The sequence below is a fragment of the Hyperoodon ampullatus genome (genome assembly GCF_949752795.1).
Source record: "Hyperoodon ampullatus genome assembly, chromosome: 1".
NCBI lineage: Eukaryota > Metazoa > Chordata > Mammalia > Artiodactyla > Ziphiidae > Hyperoodon > Hyperoodon ampullatus.
Window position 1 is genome coordinate 162,508,711 of NC_136914.1, and position 20,819 is coordinate 162,529,529.

The following is a 20,819-nucleotide window of genomic DNA, read 5'->3' on the forward strand; positions in this document are numbered from 1 at the left end:
TTGTAAGAATGCTGAAAGTTATTCATCTCACGCTGCAGAAAAGCAAACCCAGAGAAGGTTCTGGGAGGTTGAGGAGCTTGCCCATGACCTGACCAGGAAGTGGCAGCCAGGACTCAGGCTCTGTTCTGAGGGCTCCCGAAGCCCAATGTACAAGACGGCACAGGAACTGAACCTGGCACTTATCCCTGCAGGGTGAGCCCTCGTTGATGTCTCTTTTCATACCACTATGGTCTTTGAGTTAATAAAAATATTCGTGGAAACACAATATTATACAGAAAGGCAACTTTTATTTATTCAAATTAAATTATAGTATGAGTTTCCTATACAAATAAAATCTTTTTGTAAATAAAAATACAAAATGCTACAAATTTCAATCATGTAAAAATGCAAAAATAATATCTGTATTATTATATACATATATTTTCCCTTTACCATGACCAAAATGTACAGTAGTTACATGCAGTTCACACCACATCTGGGAGACGGTCTCTCAAGCCTTCTGGGGCGCAAGGCTTGTTCAGTCCCTCGTTCACCTCCACGATGTGCCAGGAGGCCTTTCTTCCCACACGCTGAGCTCAAGGCACTTCCGACGACCATCCCCCGTCAGGAGGGACAGAGTCTAGCCTCTCGGGCTAAAGCCGCCTCTGATGCTGAGCTGCTGATAGAGGACCTCACTGGTCCAGCTCGCTTTCATTCTGCAGCGTCTTCATCGCCAGCCCCCAGAGGGTCATGCTGGAGAAGAACTGTCCCTCCGAGTTCCTGTACGCAGGGGCGGATGCGCGGCTGCCCAGGGGGTCGGCGCAGTGATGGTCCAGGGCAGCCAGGGACGAGCGGATCGCGGCCACACCGTCGGCTTGCAGTGGCTCCGTGCCAGCCGAGGCCTCCACGTCTGAGTAGCTGTAGGCCTGGTGCTGCACCTGTGGCACATGAGGCTTGGCGAGCTTGAGGGGACCCAAGCTGAGCTTCTCCTGCTCACTCGCTCCATGAGACTGAACCAGGGACCGGAACTTACAGTGGCCGTCAAATTCTGCCACTGAGTCTTCTTCCACTGGGTGGACGGGGATTTTAACAGACATGGGCATCAAAGTCAAGGACACGTCCTGAGAAAAAGAATCCGAGCTCTGAGATTTCTCCAGGTCCGAGGTCTCGATGGCCTGCGTGAGCTCCTCCAGAGCGTCCTGCCCCTGGTCATCGGACCTGCAGTGCATCTTCTTGTGCCGCCGCAGCACGGCAGAGCGGGTGAAGCACTTGTTGCAGATGTCACATGTGTATGGCTTCTCCCCTGTGTGAGTGCGGACGTGCCTGCGGAGGTCGCCAGATCCTCCGAAACATTTTCCTGGAAGAAGAAAAAGGGATCTTTTCAGAGGAGAACATTCTGGAAGGAGTCCCCTCCACCCCTGCTAAACCCCAAAGGACTCTGCTTTCATGTGAACTAAGCTGAGCCCTGCTGTCACCTGCTCACTCTGATTCCAGACTCTTCCACTCTTCTCCGGCTGTAGCCCCTCCAACCTGCAGCCTTGGTCTGGGCGTCTCGTGCAAGGGCTCTGGAGCCCCGTCTCCCTGCACAGGAGTGCCCGCTGGGTGGGCCTGGGCGCCTGCCCCGAACGCCCACACTGGGAAACCGCATCAGTTTTGTTCAGATTTTCATAAATCTAACACAGCCAATCTATAGTTTAGAAGCATCTTTTCTGAAGGTACTTATGTATTCAGCTTTTAACATAATTTTACGCATCTTTCTCCAGGTCCTATTTCCTTTCTCTGGGTATAAGCTAGAGGTAGGGGATCTAGTCCCATCATGAGAGTAGGTTAGAAGATCGGAAGAGAAAAACCAATAAATAACCTTATAGAAGTCATAACACATTTACCAAGGGCTGAAACAAACTACACAATTTACATGGACACATATTTTAGAACTTTTCACTTATTCCTATGTCATTATATTTGAATTCTCAGCTATCCAGCCCTGGTCAAGCAACAGTGGGCTATCTGGGCTGCTTCCAACTGTTTGCTACTATACCTGAGGTTCGACTAACATCTTTCTTTTCATTGTTTCCTTAAGATAAATTCTCAGTAGTGGAATTAGTTGGCAAAAGGTGTTAACTATTTTCAGGGTCCTTAACGTGTATAAACTTCAGCCACAGTAGAGTTCCCAGTGAGAGAGGGGATATGGTAGGTGTCTCCCCTCTGCCCTCAAGTCAACACAGGGCAGCCAGGCTCGACGTGTGTCCATCGGGAGGTCACGGTGGGGCAGTGCTTGCCTCCAGGTGTGGGCCTGCAATCCCCCAGAGCACAGAATGTGAGTATGTCCCCAGATGGGAAGTGAGCCAGCCTGGAGCCTAAGGGGACTGCCTAGAGAGGCGACGGGGCGCCAACAGAGGAAGTCTCCTCGGAGGAAACTGCTTTTACAAAACCAAGCGCTAAAGGAAAAAGTCCGGCTGAAAGAAAATGCACCTTTCCATCTTGGAAAAGTACAGCTGAGTGCTGGGGAAGGAGAATAGAGTGGAAGGGAAGGCTGTCTTTAGAAGAAGCATGAAATGCTGGAGAGACAGGGACAGGGACGGGGGAGGGAGGGAAGGAAGGAAGAGGCAGAGAGAGGACCAAGCTTTAAACTCGGCAAAGTTCAGAATGGGAAGCCACCTTAAAACGGAAACTGTCTTTTGAATCCAAGAAAATGAAAACATACATCCACACATAAACTTGTACATGAATGCTCAGAGCAGATTTGCTAAGTGAAATGAAGTCAGTTACAAAAGACCACGTATTACATGATTCCATTTATATGAAATGTCTGCAACAGGCAAATCTATAGGGACCGAGAGTAGATTAAGGGTTACCTCGGGTTGAGGGGAGGGGATGGGGAGTGACTGCTAATGGGTGTGGGGTTTCTTATTTAGGGTGAGGAAAAGGTTCTAAGATTAGATGGTGGTGAGGGTAGCACAACGCTGAATACACCCAAACCGCTGAATCGTTCACTTTAAATGGCTAGACTTTATAGTATGGGATTTATCTCAATGAAGGTGTTATAATGCTTTGAACCTGTCATGTAAGACCATTCCTGCTCCCTTTCTCTCTCCCCCTTTCCCTGAAAGCTGACCTTGTTAGGGTCAGAAACCATGGTCAGTGAGTGGCTGGAGGGGTGGAAATGAAGTGGAGGGAAGAGAGGGTCCTGCTGCACTGCTTTCTCTACAGGGTCTTAGCCAGCAGCAGGCCTGGCTGGGGAAGGAAGAGAACAGTGAACCTGAAATCAAGTTCACAGTTGTAATAATAATTTAGAACTGACATTTTAAACTAGTGACTTGAGACTGCAATTGTGATTTAAAGTGATGCAATTTTATTCTTCAATAGTAACGGAGCTGCCGACATTGGTGTCCAGGAGATCTGTACAAAGCGTAAGTGGGAGATACAAACAAAGCTGCCTCCTTTTGGTTACATCCCACGCGTCCTGCCCTAATTTAGATACCAACCACAACTAGAACAAGCCACTCCGAGGATGCCCCAATTCCAGGCTCCGCACAGCCTGACTCTGAGCATTTTTCCTATTTGTTCTAAACAGGTAATCGTAAAAATGGTTATTCACTCATTTGCCCACGATTCAATCCACATTGTCAGGGGCACATGTCTGCACATGTGCACACGCACCACACATACATACAGGCCCTCCCAGTCCTTCAGAGGTTCCAACACTCTGTTATCACAGGTACCAGGCGACCTAACTTGCAATCCTAGTTTCCTCATCTGTGCAGTGATGTGCCTGGAAACTGAGAGCTGCCAGCCTTCCTTTTCCTTCCTGATGACTTTTCTGAGGTGTCAAATGCCAAAGCAATGACCTTTGCTTCATGATACACAATATGATCTCAATATGATCTCATAATATGATCTCTCCCTCTTGAGCCTACCGTGTGCCCCCGAGGCCCCAGCAGGCCACCATGCTCTAGCCCCTGCTGCTGCACCCCACGCTCTCCCCGGCTTTTCCAACTGCCAACCCTCCATGGGCCCAGACCAGGAGCACAGGGCACCTGGGACTCGGCATCAGTCATCTGTGTAACTGGAGCACCCAGGACAGTTCCTGATACCTTGAAGACACTCAGTAAAGACGAATCAGAGGACCAAGGTGGTTAAGAAACAGCATCACTTCCATTTTACCCATGAAAAAAGGGACGACTTATCTGAGACCCCTAACAGCCCAGGACGGGGTGGGCACAGACCCCTGTGCCCTCCCCACAGGGATGACCAGGTGACCGCAGGTCTGCAGTGGGCGGGAACTTACCACAGGCAGAGCAGCTGTAAGGCCGCTCACCCGTGTGTCGAACTCTGTGCTTTACCAACTTCCTCTGCATGTTAAAAGACTTTCCACACTCATCACAGGTGAAGACTTTATCAGCCGTGTGTGTCTTTTTGTGCTCCTTCAAATTACTGAAGTTACTGAACCCTAGAGAGACCACAACAGGGGTTAAATTGAAGGGCTGAGAACATTTTAATCAGAAATCTTCAAGGAAGAAAAGGGAAACCCTCAGCTGTACCTCGACCACAGATGTCACACAAGTGTGGTTTTTCTCCTGAGTGAATAATGATGTGACGCTGGACATCACCAGATGCTGCAAACCTGTAATGCAATTTGGAAATTCAATTAAGAGCCTTTCTACGTCACTGCAAATCTAATTGCAAGTCGCTGAGGGAGGAGATGGGCTGCTCCCTCTATTACTTTGGAAAGTGATGAGGAGTGGCCTGATTTCATTTCAGAGGTTTAAAAAAAAAGTTTACTTTTTTTCTCTTTTTAAAGGAAAGTAGAAAATGATCCAAGTGTTTTGTTTCTAAAACATTTTTTCTTACCTACTTTCACTAACCTTTCTTCTTCTGAGGTGATCACTAAGTTGGCTTGGGGAGTAATTCCAACCCAACCCCCAGTATGAAGCTCTATGCTCTTTCCTTCCCACCACACTCGAGCAGAATAAGAGGTTGCATTTGGGGGAAGGTGTTGCATAGAGACATGATTTTAAATGCATGGAGCTCAGAAGGCTCACATTTAAAACACCCTGCAAAACAGGGACCCCAAGCAAAGCAGTAGGCGGCTTATGCTAAGAGGCGCCTCAAACAGGCAGTACATATGACCTGGGCACTAAACCTGGCCTTCGGTGTTCAGGCAGCTACGGCAGAAAGGGAGACATGTCAGGCTAGGTAGCTTTTACTTCTTTGTTTTCTACCATCTGCAAAGACAACTGTCTTCCTGGAACCAAATCAAGAGTGCTGTCCCATCCTAGCAGAGGACTGTGACTATAGCTGTCCTATGCCCATCCCACCCCGCCCCCAACTCCTGAGTACGAACTTATCAGGGGCTGAGAATTTGTACGTTCCCAACACAGCATTTAGCACACAGTAGGTGACTAATAAATGCCAAGTGAATGACTGGTTAAACGAATGAAGAAAACACTGTGTGACTGGTATAGTCCTGGTTGTTGCCTGCTGTCCTAGAATGACCAACCAATAGATCACAGAGTACGTGGACTCCTGACAAACACCCCCAGTGAGGGGCGGGGAGTCCACGCTGCAGGCTGGTGTGCCCAGAGGAGGGACCATCTCCTCATACTGCGCTCCACCTCCAGAGGGAGACTGTCACCAAGTCAAGTCTCACTTTGCAAGTCCAAGGCCTCCCCAGCCCTCAGGCTTGCCAGGCCTTCCTGTGGCTGAACTCTTGGCCCTTCACAGGTCTGGGTGTGCAGCTGGGGTGCCTCCTACCACCTCCTCTCCTGATTCCAGGTATTCAGGCTGCAAGTCTCATTACCCCTACCAGATAGTCACCTCCGTGGGGGCCAGTCATCTATTTTAACAGATATTTTTGTAATGAATGGAAATTTTAGCATAAGATAATGTTGTTTCATGTAAAATCACATTTCCTAAGATTTGTGTCCTAGATTCTCTTTCCTTTAATTAACATTTCCATTTCTTTTTGCTATTCTCACGTGTGTCACAAGAAAAGCCAGAGGGTTTGGCTTTACTGTGTTTCTGAGTGACAGTGAGCCCCTACGTGGCTCAGAGATGCCGAGACTGCTCCTGACGTGCGAATGAACAAGCCCAGCACTGACCTCTTCCCGCAGATCTCGCAGATGTATGGTTTCTCCCCAGAATGCCGACGTAAGTGAGTCTGCAAGTTACCCGCCTGTAAAAAAGGAAAAGAAAAAACATGCCAACAGTGAAAAAAAAATTTTAAGAGCACATAAATTCAAAAGGAAAACTGGCAGATTTAGCCAGGTTCCAGTCCAACTTCCAAATGAAGACTCTGGATGCACGACTCAGAAGCAGCCACATGCAAGGAGATCAAGGCCCCCCCCTGGTTCTGAGTCAGGCAGCCCCGCCCAGCAGTGAGCTGAACAGGGGAGCCTCTCAGCTCTGCTCCACGCCAGCCCCTGGTCCGTCCGCCTCAGGTGTGCACGGTGTTGCCCCCTCTAAAATGGGCCTGACACACTGTGGAGGCTGCTTTAGGGGTCGCTAAGCTTGTGCTGTAAACAGCTCTTGATGTATTTTATTTCATTTTTTTAAAAAACCTGGACCACCTATATGCAACATCATTTGAAAAAAAGGTAGCACTTGTACTTGGTTATTTCAGTATTCATTGTTTCTTCCTGAAAAACAGCTTTTGTTTATAAAGAAAGACATTTCCAAAAAGTATTTCTTCTTGGCAGTACAGTTGTTCTGCCTGACAGGTTGGTCATTTTCACCTTCGTGCAAAAAAGCAAATCAGGAGATTCACAGTAGTCCTTCAGCTGCAGGCCTTTTACGTTTCTAATCTCTGAAACTAGCAGGGCTTTACGAAGAATAACTGATTTAAATGGAGATCACAAAATAGATTTCCATGTACTAATCAACAGGAAATCAATATTAAATTGCCTAAAGTACAGTGAAATTAAACCTGCAAATGCCTCAGATATTACAAAAGCTACTGGCAAATGTTTCAAATTAGGATTTGGAAACACAATCTTCCATTGTTGTAATTTAACACTCTCAATGTGTCATTTCCCAACTTAATTTTTTTATAGTTTTGTTACAAAAAATACTGAATAGGATGACTATATCCAAGGGTAATAATGTTGCAGGCCTTATGCACAAAATTAGCCAAAAAAAGAAAATGAACAGTAATGCCCAACTCACGAACTTGGCTATGTAAATTTGCAAATTTGCTATGTATATTTTAAACAAAATGCAAAGATAGTTCATGGTTATAGGTTTGAACGTGGTTCTGAACCTGTGGACAGGTATAAAGAATGTTGTCTGTAGATTTTATGTTATATAACATAGAAGATTCTTTATGTCTATCAGACTCTGGGAAACACTAAGTTAGATACTACATTTCAGAATATGATAAATATAGCTTAGGAAAAAACTTGTTTATTTTAGATAATCAAAGAGAAAGAATTTGGCAAAACACTGGGAAATACCCAGCTTTTAACTGAATGACTATTAATAACAGTAAAAAAACAGCAAATGTCAACAGCAATAGATATTTGGTCTACTCAGGCCTTTACAAGTACAGTATAACTAAATTACTCTTAGAAATTGGTATTATTATCTCTATTTTCTAGGTGTAAAACTGAGATTCAAATAAATAAATTAGTTGCTCTAGTTACATGGTAGGCCAGAAATTAATATTAGTTTGTCTGAGTTTAAACTCTTGTCTTACATGAGGGCGTGCGAGTTTCTGTGAATAAACTAGCTTGTGCTGAATTCAGTATGACAAGCAGTCACTTTGCCATCCAGGAACCAGTTCACTGGAGTTGAGATAATGCACCATTGATGGCTTTAAATCAGTCATTTCCAAATTTCAGAAAAGCTTGTCATTTAAATAACAATTTGAATAGCACCATCTGCTCAACAGTTAAATTAGATCCCTCTTGTTTCAAGTTATTTTGTAAACTATGTATTATGATTGAAATGCATTCTGATTTGATTCTTAGCAATGCTGCATCTTTCTTTTTTAAATAAAGCATAACAATTACTTGTTTTCAAAGTAAACAAGTAAACAATTACTTTGGTTTTCAAAGTCAACAATTACTTGTTTTCAAACTGAATGATCTTCCACTTAAGATTATAGTACACAACAGTAAAACAAACTTTAAGATGTTTCCTTAGCTATTTAATACTGGACATGTCTAATGAAAGTAATTATCATTCCCCCAAATAAAGGAGCACAAATTAGTCTGATAAATGGTATAAAAGTAGATTAAATAATGGAAAGATTCAGGCAAAAAAACCCAATAATGCGTTCAGATAATTTATATCAAATTACATAGCACAGTGGGGCCCAGATTATTTGCCCTTTAGTCAAGAGTCTTTATTTTTGGTAAACTTTGCTATGCTTTATTACTAATTATACATCTTAGAAATCATCTAGAGTTGGATCCATGAAAACTCCAGTAAGTGCTAATACTAGTAGCCCTCATTTATTAAGAGTTTACTATGAATGGAACACTTTGCTAAGCAGTTGCAAATAGTGTTTCAGTGAGTCATCACAATGTCCTCATAAAGTATAATTCACACATTACAGGAAGTAAACAGAGGCTCTGGGAGGGAAGCAGCCTCAGCCCCTATAGCTGGGATGGAATATTCTGATTCAGCTTTGTCTGTGGACTCAAAAGCTTGTGCTGCTGTTGGGCTAAAAAATATTAGCACAAAAGGAAGTTCCACCCTTTCTAAGTGGATACCATTTTAAATTAGGATGGAGTTGTCAGAATTTTGAAGTGAAAAACTCTGTTGTAGAAAAGAAGTTAACACCTGATTTGTTGAGTTTAAAAAATAAACTCCTTCTAATAGGTACCTGAAACTCAGTATTTAAACATGATCAAACCAAGCAGAGATTCTCTGTCAGAGTACTCTTCTAGTGGCTGTTGATTGTTTATATAAAAAAATAGAGAACCATAAAACTTTAGAGAAAGAGAACTCAGATCTTAAAAGTAATCTAGTTTAGAAGTTTTAAGACTTTGAAACAAAACAAAAAAAATATGGAGATTAACACAGAGATATCACCTAAAGAACAATGATCATTACATTGATAAAAGGACATTTAACACTGAAAATGTGGGAAATATCACCTCAGAGTTGAAAATTTAAAAATTTAAGAAAAGTTCATTAAAATATTCTTATTTTTTGCATTTTCACCATGGATGGGATGACACTTTGCCACCCCTGGCATCGGGCCACATCAGTGCCCTGGAATGTGTCTAAGCAGCCTCCTACGGGATGCTGTATCCCGTCAGTCATGTCCTGGACACAACACAGGAGCTTCTGGGAGGGTACCGAGCCTCTCAGAACCTGTCCTTCTGCAGCAGCTGCTCAGTGTTTCTATTCTGCCTCCTTGGAGAGACAAAGCAACTCCATTCCTCTCCCCAAAGACAGCTAAATACACTGTTTCCCTTTTCCTGTTTCTCATGTGACAGGCACTCCAGACCTGTCACTATCTTAGTTTTCTCCCCTGGATGCATCAAATGGCCCAGGTTCTCCTCCACACGGGAGACACGTGGCTCCAAATGGAGCCTCATTCATACTCTAAAGTACTGCGTGACTCTCACTTGCTGAGATCCAGGCCCATACAGTGTCCAGCATTATATTAATACGTGCATAGTTTGTTGTCACAATCTAGGCTTATCACAGCTTTTTAAAGCTGAGGTCTCAAACTGCTTGCTGACTCATAATTAAGGTTGTGGCTGACCTTTTTTTTTAAAAAAAGACTAACACTACGAAATACTACACAGCATAAAAGATTAATTCTTATTGGTAGGTCTGTTTTCTAAATCTTCCAGAAAGGAAAATATTTCCAGTCCATTGTAACCACACATACTCCAGTTCGTATGAGAAATGAAGGACAGGTTACTGAGTATCCGTGTGTAAACGCCACCACTGCTCTCTCCACCTGGAGTGCCAGAGACCCTAGGCTGATCAATGACTCCCTGTCTTCAGTGCCCACCCCGCCCCCGCCAGCTTTCAGGTAGAAATGACTACTCTCTTCTTCATACTGTTGCCTATACAAGTGTCACGGCACTTGCAGTGTTTCATTGTGCTTTATCAGTTTATACAACTGTTTCTTCCTCTAAACACAAAGCTAATTGAAGCCTTACTTGTCTTTGTGCCCTAGCACACAGCAGAGCTTATTCACAAAAATTTCATTACTTCATTATGAAATAAAACAGCGATATACATCTATAAACTATAACTATACATAACTTTACAGTCATAAAAATCTGGTAAACATACAGACACCAACACAGAAGAGGAGGATTTCTGTAGCGTCTATCAGACAGGGCCGCCCTTGGTGGGACTTGAGAGGGAAAGTGTAGGACAATGTCTGAAGCCGTGGACAGGGCTGCCATCCAAACCACTGTATTAAAAAGTACCAACACTCAAGCCCCAGCCCCAACCAACAGAGTCAGAATCTCTGAGGGTGAGCCCCGGCATTAACGCCAGGAAAGAAGGCTGAAGGCAGACTCGATGCTTGAATGGCTGGGTACACTTTATTTGGTTAGCACTGAAGAGTCAAGGAAGGGTTCCAAGCAAGAAAAGGACAGAACCTAAATTGTTATCACAATGTAAACGTATAAAGGACTTTCATGTCCATTTTTTCATTTAATTCTAATAGTCCCATGAGGTGGTATTATCCCTATTTTTAAGAATTAGAAAAATGAGGCCCAGAGTAGAGATTGCTAACTATTAATGGTCATTAATCCAGGTTTTACACTTTCCCACTACATCAAAGTAGAAAGGTTAAAATGGTGGGATGTGGGGTGGAGAAAGTGCACCTTAGAAAGACTGGTCCACAAGAGCAGAGAGGACAGAGAGGAGAGAAGGAAGGTGATGGCAACAGGAGAGGGACTAGTGACATGTCCTGAGGACTCACTGTGAGCCAGGTGTGATGCTGATCATCTCATGAACCACTGACTCCTCACACACCATGGGGGTCAGGGGTCGCACACCCTTGCTCTATAGATAAGAAAGCTGAGTGCCAAATGGTTAGGTAGCTTGTCCAAGGTCAGAGCAGTAAACCAGAGGCTGGATCCAAATCCAGACTGTCTGGCTCTAGAGGCCAAGCTCTGACCCCCAGGTGAGGCTGGCAGGAAGAAGCACAGGCCTCAACTAGAGAGGCAGGTAGAGCAATGACCCCTCCACTCAGTTCAGCAGAAGCTTACTGAACACCTGGTGGGTGCACAGACCCTGCCTGGACTAGTAATACACAGGAACACGTTAGGATGAGGTGAATCACTGCCTGCAGCCAGTAGGAAGAGTGAGAAGTAATTAGATGGCAGGTCTGGGTGTGTGGGAGACTGATGAAGGGTAAACTGGAAGAGCTGGCTCCGTGGGGATGGGACAAAAGCAGGGGCCGCGCTCCTGCTGTTCCCGTGCTCCGCGGGGCCACGCTGCCCTGCTCTCTCCACGTTAGAGGGCTCGAGTCCTCCGTTGAGGCCCAGCCCCAAGGTCCTTCCCCAGTAAGACAGCATTTGCACACGCTGTTACTCCAGGATTAACATGCGTGTGTAAAAAACAGTTGTGGGGTGACTGCTTCCTCTGCAGGACTGTGCACTGGGCCCCTGCGAGAAGCTTCTGGAATGCCAATGCCCGGCACGTGGCGGGGAAGAGTTACCTTCCATTTCAGAAGGAAAAGCAGGATCCCACAGCCATTCTATCATGTTCAAAATTTTCTCTAGAACATTCAATCTCTAGGTTTCTCTATGTCTACTGCCCAGATAGTACAGAGCCCATAGGAGGACACAACACATGCCAGCTGAGTGAGAGAATACATGTGTAATGGTAGTGAAAGCAGGGAACGAAATGTGTTTGGTCTTTTCTCCAACATCCTAACATCTAGTGTCTCAGTAGGAATAAGGACATTTGTCTTGGATCCAGCCCAGCACAATCTGCAGCCCCCAAGTGGTGCTCAATATGGTTTACAGCACTTGTGGAAGAAAAGAAATATACTAGAAATGGACCCATCCTTAATGGGGGAAAAAGATATTGTGAGAGTTCACACACTTATAAAAATGGTATTTTCTGCCCAATGAACTAGAAATTTCTTTTCTTGAAAATTATTTTTTCTTGACTTAGTCTGAAGTCTTTTAAGTTACAGATATCATCAGAGGCTTCTCTCCCAAGTCCAAAAGTATGTCTTATCTGTAATAAAAATAAACACTGGGTTTCAGGTTTCCAATTATTAACAATAAATAAAAGTATTCCCACCTGAGAGAAATGTTTCCCACAAATGTTACATTCAAAAGGTTTCTCACCTAAAACAAAACAAAACAAAACAACAACTTGTAAAACCATGAGTAACACCTGCAGGATAGTTTTCTGTTTAAAATGTTTAAGCTGTCTCTTTGGTCCCACCTTTCAAACCACAGCATTACATACTTCATCATCAGAGTGTGAAAATGGGGAGCCTCTGTCCTCATCCTCATCCTCTCTCTCGCCCTTAGATGATAGGCAGAGATGATAAAAGTGAAATCTATATTTACTTTTCTCTAAAAAATTAAATTGTTCTCCAAATTTATACCTGTGTTGAAATCAAATGTATTTATCTGCATTCAAACCATATTTAGGCTTTGGACACAGACTTTTCCTTCAGTTGAAAATCAAATGTGAGTTTTCTGGCTGAACAGCACGCACCTGGCCACCCGTCCTCAGCCTGACTCCTGCAATGACCACCGATTCCTAACAGAACCAGGGTGACTCATTCACACCACACGAGGTATGAACCTGGGACAGCCCAAAGCAGAGCGGGATCTCCTGAGAGTGTGATGGGAAAAATCCCACCCCCCCACCCCCCGCAACTGCCTTTCAGCCTTGGTTGAAACGTGCTGACAGGGGAAAAGAAGATTCCATTATGAGACATGTTCCCCTACTGACTGCTTGGCCCCCTCTGATTTCAGCAACTCTGAATAATTACACTTTGGTACAGAATAGATGGAGAGAATGGACTCTACTACAAAGAAACCACAGCAGTTCTGAAGACAGTCTCTAGAAAATGATCTGTTTAAAAACATACTTCAGGTACTACCTTTAACACCTCTAGAACCCTAATAAACAGACTGTGAAGACCAAGAACCTTCCATTTTTCCCACTCCCCTCAAATCAAGTGCTTTCATTAAGAGCCTTTTAAAAAAATAACACAAATGTTTCCCTTCCTACTGTATTGCTGGGGTGTGCCAGCGTTATGGGCTTCTGCTAAGGTACTTTTATTTTGATCTTTTCCTAAAAACTGTTTAATGGCTTCCTCAAGGATAAGGGGGGAGCTTCTGACCCCAAGTACAGTTGACCCTTGGACAACAGGGTTTTAACTGCACAGGTCCACTCATACATGGATTTTTTTCAATAGTAAATATTACTGTACTACATGATGGAAGTTGGCTGAGTCTGCAGATGTGGCGGAACCAGTACATGGAGGACCAACTATAAGTTAGACTAGGATTTTCGACTGCTCAGAGGGTCAGCGCCCCTCAGCCCTGCGTTGTTCAAGGGTCAACTGTAATTATGATCATATAGATGCTGTATCTTGGACTACATTTATGTCTGAAGTTATGGGGATAATAGATGTTACGTTAAAGTCCGCCCTATGAGATATGAGAGCCTGAAAAAAGAGATCACTAGTTCCTAAGACCCTCAAGTGACCAGGGTTAACAACCCTACTCCAGTGGTTCTCAAACTTTTTGTTCTCAGGACCTCTTTACGCTCTTAACACCTGAGGACCCTAAAGAGCTTTTGTTCATATGGGCCATATTTGGCAGTATAGTCCATATTAGAAATCAAAACTGAGTGATTTTTGAAACAGACGACTAGACATTTTTTACTGGCCACCAGAGTGAAGGCCTCATCACAGATCCTGCAGTCTTTAGCCGACTCCACTGTACACTTGTGGGAGAAGGAGAAGGAAAAGGCAAGGAGCATCCTACATTATGATACAAATAGTTTTGGCCTCAATGACCCCCTGAAAGGGTTCCCCAGATTATACTTTGAGAACTGCTGCCCCTCTCAATATATTTATGTCCCAGGAAGCAGCTGTGCCATATAACTGTATGACTACTATTATCCAAAGATGTTCTTGAAGAATAAACAATTCTTGTTTCCTTTAAAGCTAAATAGGTAAGTTTCTCAAATAAAAATTATAGTGAGGATTAGGCTCCAGAAAATTACAGAATGACCTAAATTAAGTTTTTACAGGGCAAAACTGAGTCAATGATACTGTTTTCATATGGAGTAAGAATGATAGTATTTTATATTCAAATACACCAAAATGTATAAAGGGCTTTCATAAATATTAAATCAGTCTCAACAGTGCAATGAGGTAGTAAACACCTAAGCAAACAGGGAATCAAAAGTGGTAACAGGACATCACATCAATGGTCACAATTACACAAGTACCTTGAAAAGCAGTTACTTTAGAAGGATCCTATAACATATTCCTTCTCATGCCTCTAAGATAATTGCCATTAATTTGTAATGTGTACTAGAGTCATCATGCTTAAATGCAGGAAGGAAAGTAATATATGTATTATATTACATAATGTATATATACTGTATAACACTTTCTTTTAAAGCTTTTGGAAAAAATAAACATTTTGGAAAGGGGAGGTATGAATTACATGAACTAAGGTATGAATTTAGGTAACGAAACTTTGAAAATTCAATGTTCAGACGGAAGGATTTTCATTTGAAAATATCAAATGGTTAAAGCTGATCCTTATTAAAAAATTTGCCTGGGCTTCCCTGGTGGCGCAGTGGTTGAGAGTCCACCTGCTAATGCAGGGGACACGGGTTTGTGCCCCGGTCCGGGAAGATCCCACATGCCGCTGAGCGGCTGGGCTCGTGAGCCATGGCCGCTGAGCCTGCGCGTCCGGAGCCTGTGCTCCGCAATGGGAGAGGCCACAACAGTGAGAGGCCCGCATACCGCAAAAAAAAAAAAAAAAATTTGCCTCCTGCCTCCCAAATCACAATTTTTTAAATCTGATATTCAAATTACCTTCCAAAGCTTTCAGGATTACTCAAACTAAATTACTTCAGTCTGAATTAACCTACATTATGCTTTTAAAAAATAAACAATCTAATTCTAAAGAGAGAACTAAATATTGCTTATCTGTTTTAGAATTAATTTGAAAATCTGAGTGCATCAAAATAATCTACCATACTTTAGAGATGGAAAGTTTCCCATATACAACCGCAATTAAAATTAAAATGAAAAGTGTACCATCCTTTTAAACTGGCTCTACGAAAGCATTTACAGAACTGAAGATTATTCTTTGAAAGGCATCACCAAAAATATAAAATAAAAAATAGCTAACACTCTTTGATTTTTTTGGGGTAAATATCAATGACGTCATCAAGCAATAGCAAAACTTCTTACAAAAACAGGAGCTGATCGTCTGCATTATTTCCTTTCCTTTTGCCTGCGGGGACCGAATCAGTGTACCTGTATGAGACCGTTTGTGAAGCTCCAAATTGCTGGGATGTTTAAAAGGTTTTCCACACAATTCACACGCATACTGTCTCTGAGACTGAAGTGTCTGGGATTGGTCTTCCAGGGCCACAGTGTCTTCGGGCCTCTCCATCTCATTCATGCAATTAAAATTCTCAGAACTGATGAGTTCTTCACTTTCTTTTTCTTCAGCACTTTGGCTGTTAACTTTCTCTACACTATGGTCACTGGCAGATTCTATCCTCTCGGTTAACCTGTCATCTGATTTGGGTTCAGATGGCTGCTCTGCAGATTTCTGTGACTTCAGGAAATTTAGCTTCTTAAGGTGAATGGCCTTCTTGAGCCTCATCTGTCTGGTAGGTTGTTGGCTTGCATTGTCTGGCTCAGGGCCTGGGGTAGGTTCACTCAAAGGCTGGGCCAGGAAGTTGGAAGGTAAGTGCTCGGAGGACTCCAGGACACACTCGGCGTGACCAACAGCACAGGGCTGGTGTTCCGCGGCATGAAGGTCTGAGGATGTGCTGAAAGTGAAAGGCTGCTTGATTATTCTCTCATGACTGGGACAGGTGGCTTGTTTATAGTACTGCTTACTGTACAAGTTTCTGAGCTTGTAGTAATAGTTTGGCTGTTTGAAAGGCAGTTCTGTGCAGCTGCCGTCTAATGTATCAGGGGCTTGTTTTGAGGTTTCAGCTGTGGAAGTATGAAGACCAACTGAGGGTGGGGCATGAGAATGTGATTCATCCACAACTCTATCCTGCTGAACACCTGCTGAGCACTCCTGCAGCAAATGAGGGGAGTAGTTTTCACTGATAACACAGTTAGCATCAGGAGTCAAAGCACTTTGCAGGGAGAATGCACTGTGACAAGGCAGGCTGGGTGGCTGGTCTACACCGGCTGACTTTAAGAATGTGTGACACAGATTCAGAACATTCTGAACTTGCAAACACTGTGCCGTGTCCAGCATGACTTGTATATTGTCCTGGTTAAGATCCAGATGCGATGTGTACATGAAGTCCAGGATCTGCCCGATGCCGCTTACATTTTTAATATCCAAGTGAAAAACATCATTCTTCTGACCTGAAGAATTCTGAAAGAGGCTCCTGATAAAAGAAAGGATACCTGCTTACAGTGTTAACAGTTCATACATTCTGATAGCATTTTTAAATAAATAATATTCATGTTAATATTCAAAATTACTATCCTTCTATAAATGCCAAGATTTTAAAATTAAGTATGCTTTAATCCTTTAAAAGGTTTTGGCAAGCCATCCAATAAAGCAATTCGGATGCACTGAATTAGTGTGTTGAATATCCAAACTTCCAAGGAAATCTCAACATAAAATTTTGAAATATACTCATGGTTCTTTTTTTCAAAATGCAATTATCCAAATGTATTACTAATTGCAGAGTACAGAAAACTAAAGAACACACATTTTTCAATATTTTGTGTTTAGTCTGACATAGTACATATCAGACCATAAAACACGTACAAAAATATTTCCATATCTGTCTTAAAAACATCTGAAAATAAAAATAGCTATAATAAACCAACCCTAGATATACACTCATTTTTTAAAATTTCAATTTGTTAATTGTGGCAAAATACACATATCAAACACTTCACTATGGTTCATATGATAAATTCAGTGGCATTAAGTACATTCACATTGTTGTACAACCATCACTACTCACCATTTCCAGCACCTTTTCAACATCCCAAACAGAAACTCTATACCCGTGAAACAATAACTCCCATTGTCCCCATTCCCTCAGCCCCTGGAAACCACCATTCTGCTCTCTGTCTCTAGGAATCTGACTACTCTAGGTACTTGATAGATACTCATTTTTTAAGCGGTAATTTATCTGGCTGTCAGATGTTTCTTAGCAACCCAATGGTCCATAAACCAGCAGTGAGAGAGCCCTATAAGTTAATGGGGGGAAAAATGCACCGTAAAGCCCAGGCACTTTGTTCTGGGCACAAGTGAAGTTCACAGGTGAATGAATTTGTCGCATGTAAAACTACCAAGTTGAGTCAGGTAAATTGTCTTGCAAGTTTGTTAAAGACGTTTTGTCAAATGCAATCACCTGCATCCACCAAACAGCCTTCGGTTCTGTTCTAACATGTACTTAAGGAAAGTACACATCAGAAGTAGAGTGGGGAAAACTCAAAATAGCCAATGTATCACAACATCTAAACCTAACTGTTCTATGAAAACAGAACAGGCAAAGACCAAGTAGGGGACCATTTTGCACACGGGCAAAAAGTGCTGCCTACCTCAGTGAGCCAATCCACTATAATACAACTTGTAGCATATATGACAGCTGGGATTTAATTTGATGATTTGGGATTATCAAGGAATGAGTAAATCCTGTTCCATATGTTGTTTACTAGAGCAGTAAAATAGTATGAATTTTAGGGGAAAAAAGGTACTGAAAAAGAAGCTTTAGTGCTTAAAGAGAGATAAATCTAGTTAATCAGAAAATGTACGTAGAATACTTAATCTAATGTTAAAAATAAATGAAATACTATTGCTTGATATTATTATTTATAAGTAAATCTTTCACTGAGGCAAAAATGATTACAGGGGTAAGTAAATTGAGTTCAAACCTGTTTTCTTAGAATAGTCAAATGAGAAACAAAAACTAAAATGTTTCAATAAAAAATTAGCATATAGAATGCTCTCTGATTTCTTATCACAGAAATGTTCTTACCAGAAATTCTATTCCTCAATCTTTTTACCCTGAAAGGATAAGAAATGTATACAGAAGACGGACATTAATTGGAACTATTAAAATCAAAGACAAAGTGCCAAAATAGTTTCAAGTGCCCCAAATATATTTTAGTTAAAAGGCTCTTTCCCTCTCAGGTTACCCTAAATATTCAATACAAAAGCAAAAAACCCACAATGTGCTACAAAAGATAAGGAGAGTGAAATCCAAGGAGAAAATAAAATTTAGTCAAAATAGTTCCATTCTAGAAGAGCTTTCTCTCCGTACAATTGGAAGAACAAAGTCTAAAATATGTACCTAAAGTACTGGCTGAAAGCTGCTAGAACATTCTTATGTGCTTTAAAGCAGACTCCTTTCACCACCAACATACAGTCACAAAGCAGGCCTTGAATACGCTGCTCGTGCAGCTGCTGGAGGAGATGGCAGCTGTGAGTAGCAACTGGGTCCATGCTCCACCATCCAGGAGACCTAGGACAAAGGACATGGATAAGTTGTCATTCCTGACGCCATCACCAGAAATCAAATGGCACCCAAACCCAGTGGCTGACCTGTGCTTCACTGTCATGATTCCCTGTCACAACAGTTTAAAAAAACGAGCAAAAAACACAGCTTCTGAAGCATCTAGACCAACGCTGTTCAGCAGAACCATCAGCAGTGATGGACGTGTTCCTTATCTGCACTGCTCCATACAGCAGCCGTGAGCCACACAGGGCCGCTGAACACTGGGAATGCGGTGAGTACGACCGAGGAACTGAACATGTAATGTAATTTATACTTAAATAGTCACCATATTTGGCAGTGCAAATCCAGAATATGACCATGCTAATACTACATGCATGTCTCTCATTTCTACTGAGATTACTTCAATGAAAAAGTATACATATATAAACACTTATGAGGTTGGGAAATGGCCAACTGGATAAGATGAAATCAATACTTATTGAGCAGCTGTATATGGGGCACTGAAGTAGAAGTTGAGGAAAATTACGAGCCTATTTGGGGAGATAAGACACAAGCCAAAATAAATGAACACACACCATAAGATGGCAATAAGAGAGGTACCGCAAGGCAGCACCTCCATCCATTCGTCCCTCCAGCCTCTCTGACAAGGCACTACTTTAGCAGAGACCTGAGGAAGGAATGGGAATGAGCCGGGGCTCCTGGAACAGAAACACTGGCAATCATGAAGCCTGAGCCGGAGCTGAGTGGGCAGCTGAAGCCAAGGGAGAGGGAGGACCTGACACCAGGGGGAGGGGAGAGGCAGGGAGGGGAAGGACAAGCAGAGGGCCAGACCACGTAGAGCCTTGCAGGGCCTTTTAAGAACCTTGACTTTGACTCTGAATGAGATGGAAGCCATTATATGGATACAGAAAATTCATCACTCAACATCTACTTACTGACTCCTCTGTGCCAGGCTCAAGGGCTAAAGCAAAACACCCAGGTCCCCACCCTCATGAAGCTTACATTCTAGGGGAGGAAACACACACACAAGTACACGACAATGAAGCCAAATAGTCTGAGCTAGATACTTTATGAGTTAAGACACGGGTTCTGACGATGAGGAGCTCAGTCTAGTAAGAGATGGTTTTTGGAAGAGGAAAAGTGGGGAGAAATGGAGTCAGATTGAGATGAGACTGTGGAAGTTAAAATGGCAGTTTGGTAGTAAAAACTAAAAAGCCATTACCTGCTTTATTTGCTTTCATTCTCAATACATAAGCATTACTGAAAAAGTCACTAAACCATGAAGGCAAAATCTTTTTAACATGGCCTCTACTTTTATTATTATTATTAGGCTTACTTCCTATTAATCCCAGGTGTGCCCTCCAAAATAAACTACCTGCAGCTCCCCAAACAAGCTGTGTTCCTGGCCAGTTTTGGACCCCTAGCCCACTACTCACTAGCTATACAACTGGGCAAATGACTTCTCTGTGTCCTACTTTCCTCATCCTATCTCACAGTTATTGAGATAATTGTGAGAACCCATGTGAACATTTAAAATAGCCCCTGGCATGTATTAAATATTCAACTCATGTTATCTAGGAGGAACACCTAGAGAGCCAGTTAAAATGCAGAGTCCTGGGGCCGAGGCATCTGCACTGTACGCATCCAGGTGATTCTGAAGCAGGTGGACTGCAGACTTCTGCCTTGCTCTCTCCTCAAAAGTCTCTGGTTCTGATACTTGTTGTCCTGGGAATACTTTATTGACAATGACTCTCCCACCTTCCAGATAACGCCCACTCTCTGAACAGGGTTTGGCTGAGCTGTCACCTGCTCCTGAAGTCTTTCCGGCCACGTTTCTTCTTCCCCACCGTTCCCTGCTCAAGTCTGACTTTGGGGTCACATCTGTGTGATCTTACCGCATAAATACTTCAGTAAGATATCCTGTCATTATGTCCTATCACCTGTGTCTCCAACTCTGCCGTGAGTTCTGAAGGTACCATCTTATCCACCTTCACCTGGCACACAGCAGATACTCAACCACTAAAATGCACGCTAGCTGATCTCTGCTGCTGGTTAGTAATGTTTTCTATTTGTTTCTTTTCAACTCCGTCTACATTCCCCACAACAGTGCTTCTGAATCCTTTCCATTCTCTTCATTCTCACCACGTCTGTCTCCCTCTTCCATAAAAATGACTGTGACCCTGACTTCA

The 20,819-nt window shown here is 42.9% G+C and overlaps 1 protein-coding gene across 1 annotated transcript; it reads right to left on the reverse strand.

Moving 5' to 3' along the window:
- Nucleotides 1–278: 278 nt before the first annotated feature.
- Nucleotides 279–18,617, reverse strand: ZBTB49 (zinc finger and BTB domain containing 49; the record flags this gene model as incomplete). Its single annotated transcript, XM_079723238.1, has 7 exons — nt 279–1,336; nt 4,268–4,429; nt 4,521–4,603; nt 5,994–6,154; nt 12,214–12,260; nt 15,437–16,539; nt 18,466–18,617. The coding sequence occupies 7 exons, from the start codon at nt 18,615–18,617 to the stop codon at nt 672–674; spliced, it is 2,373 nt and encodes a 790-aa protein (XP_079579364.1). The 3' UTR covers nt 279–671.
- Between the last annotated feature and the right edge of the window lie 2,202 nt (nt 18,618–20,819).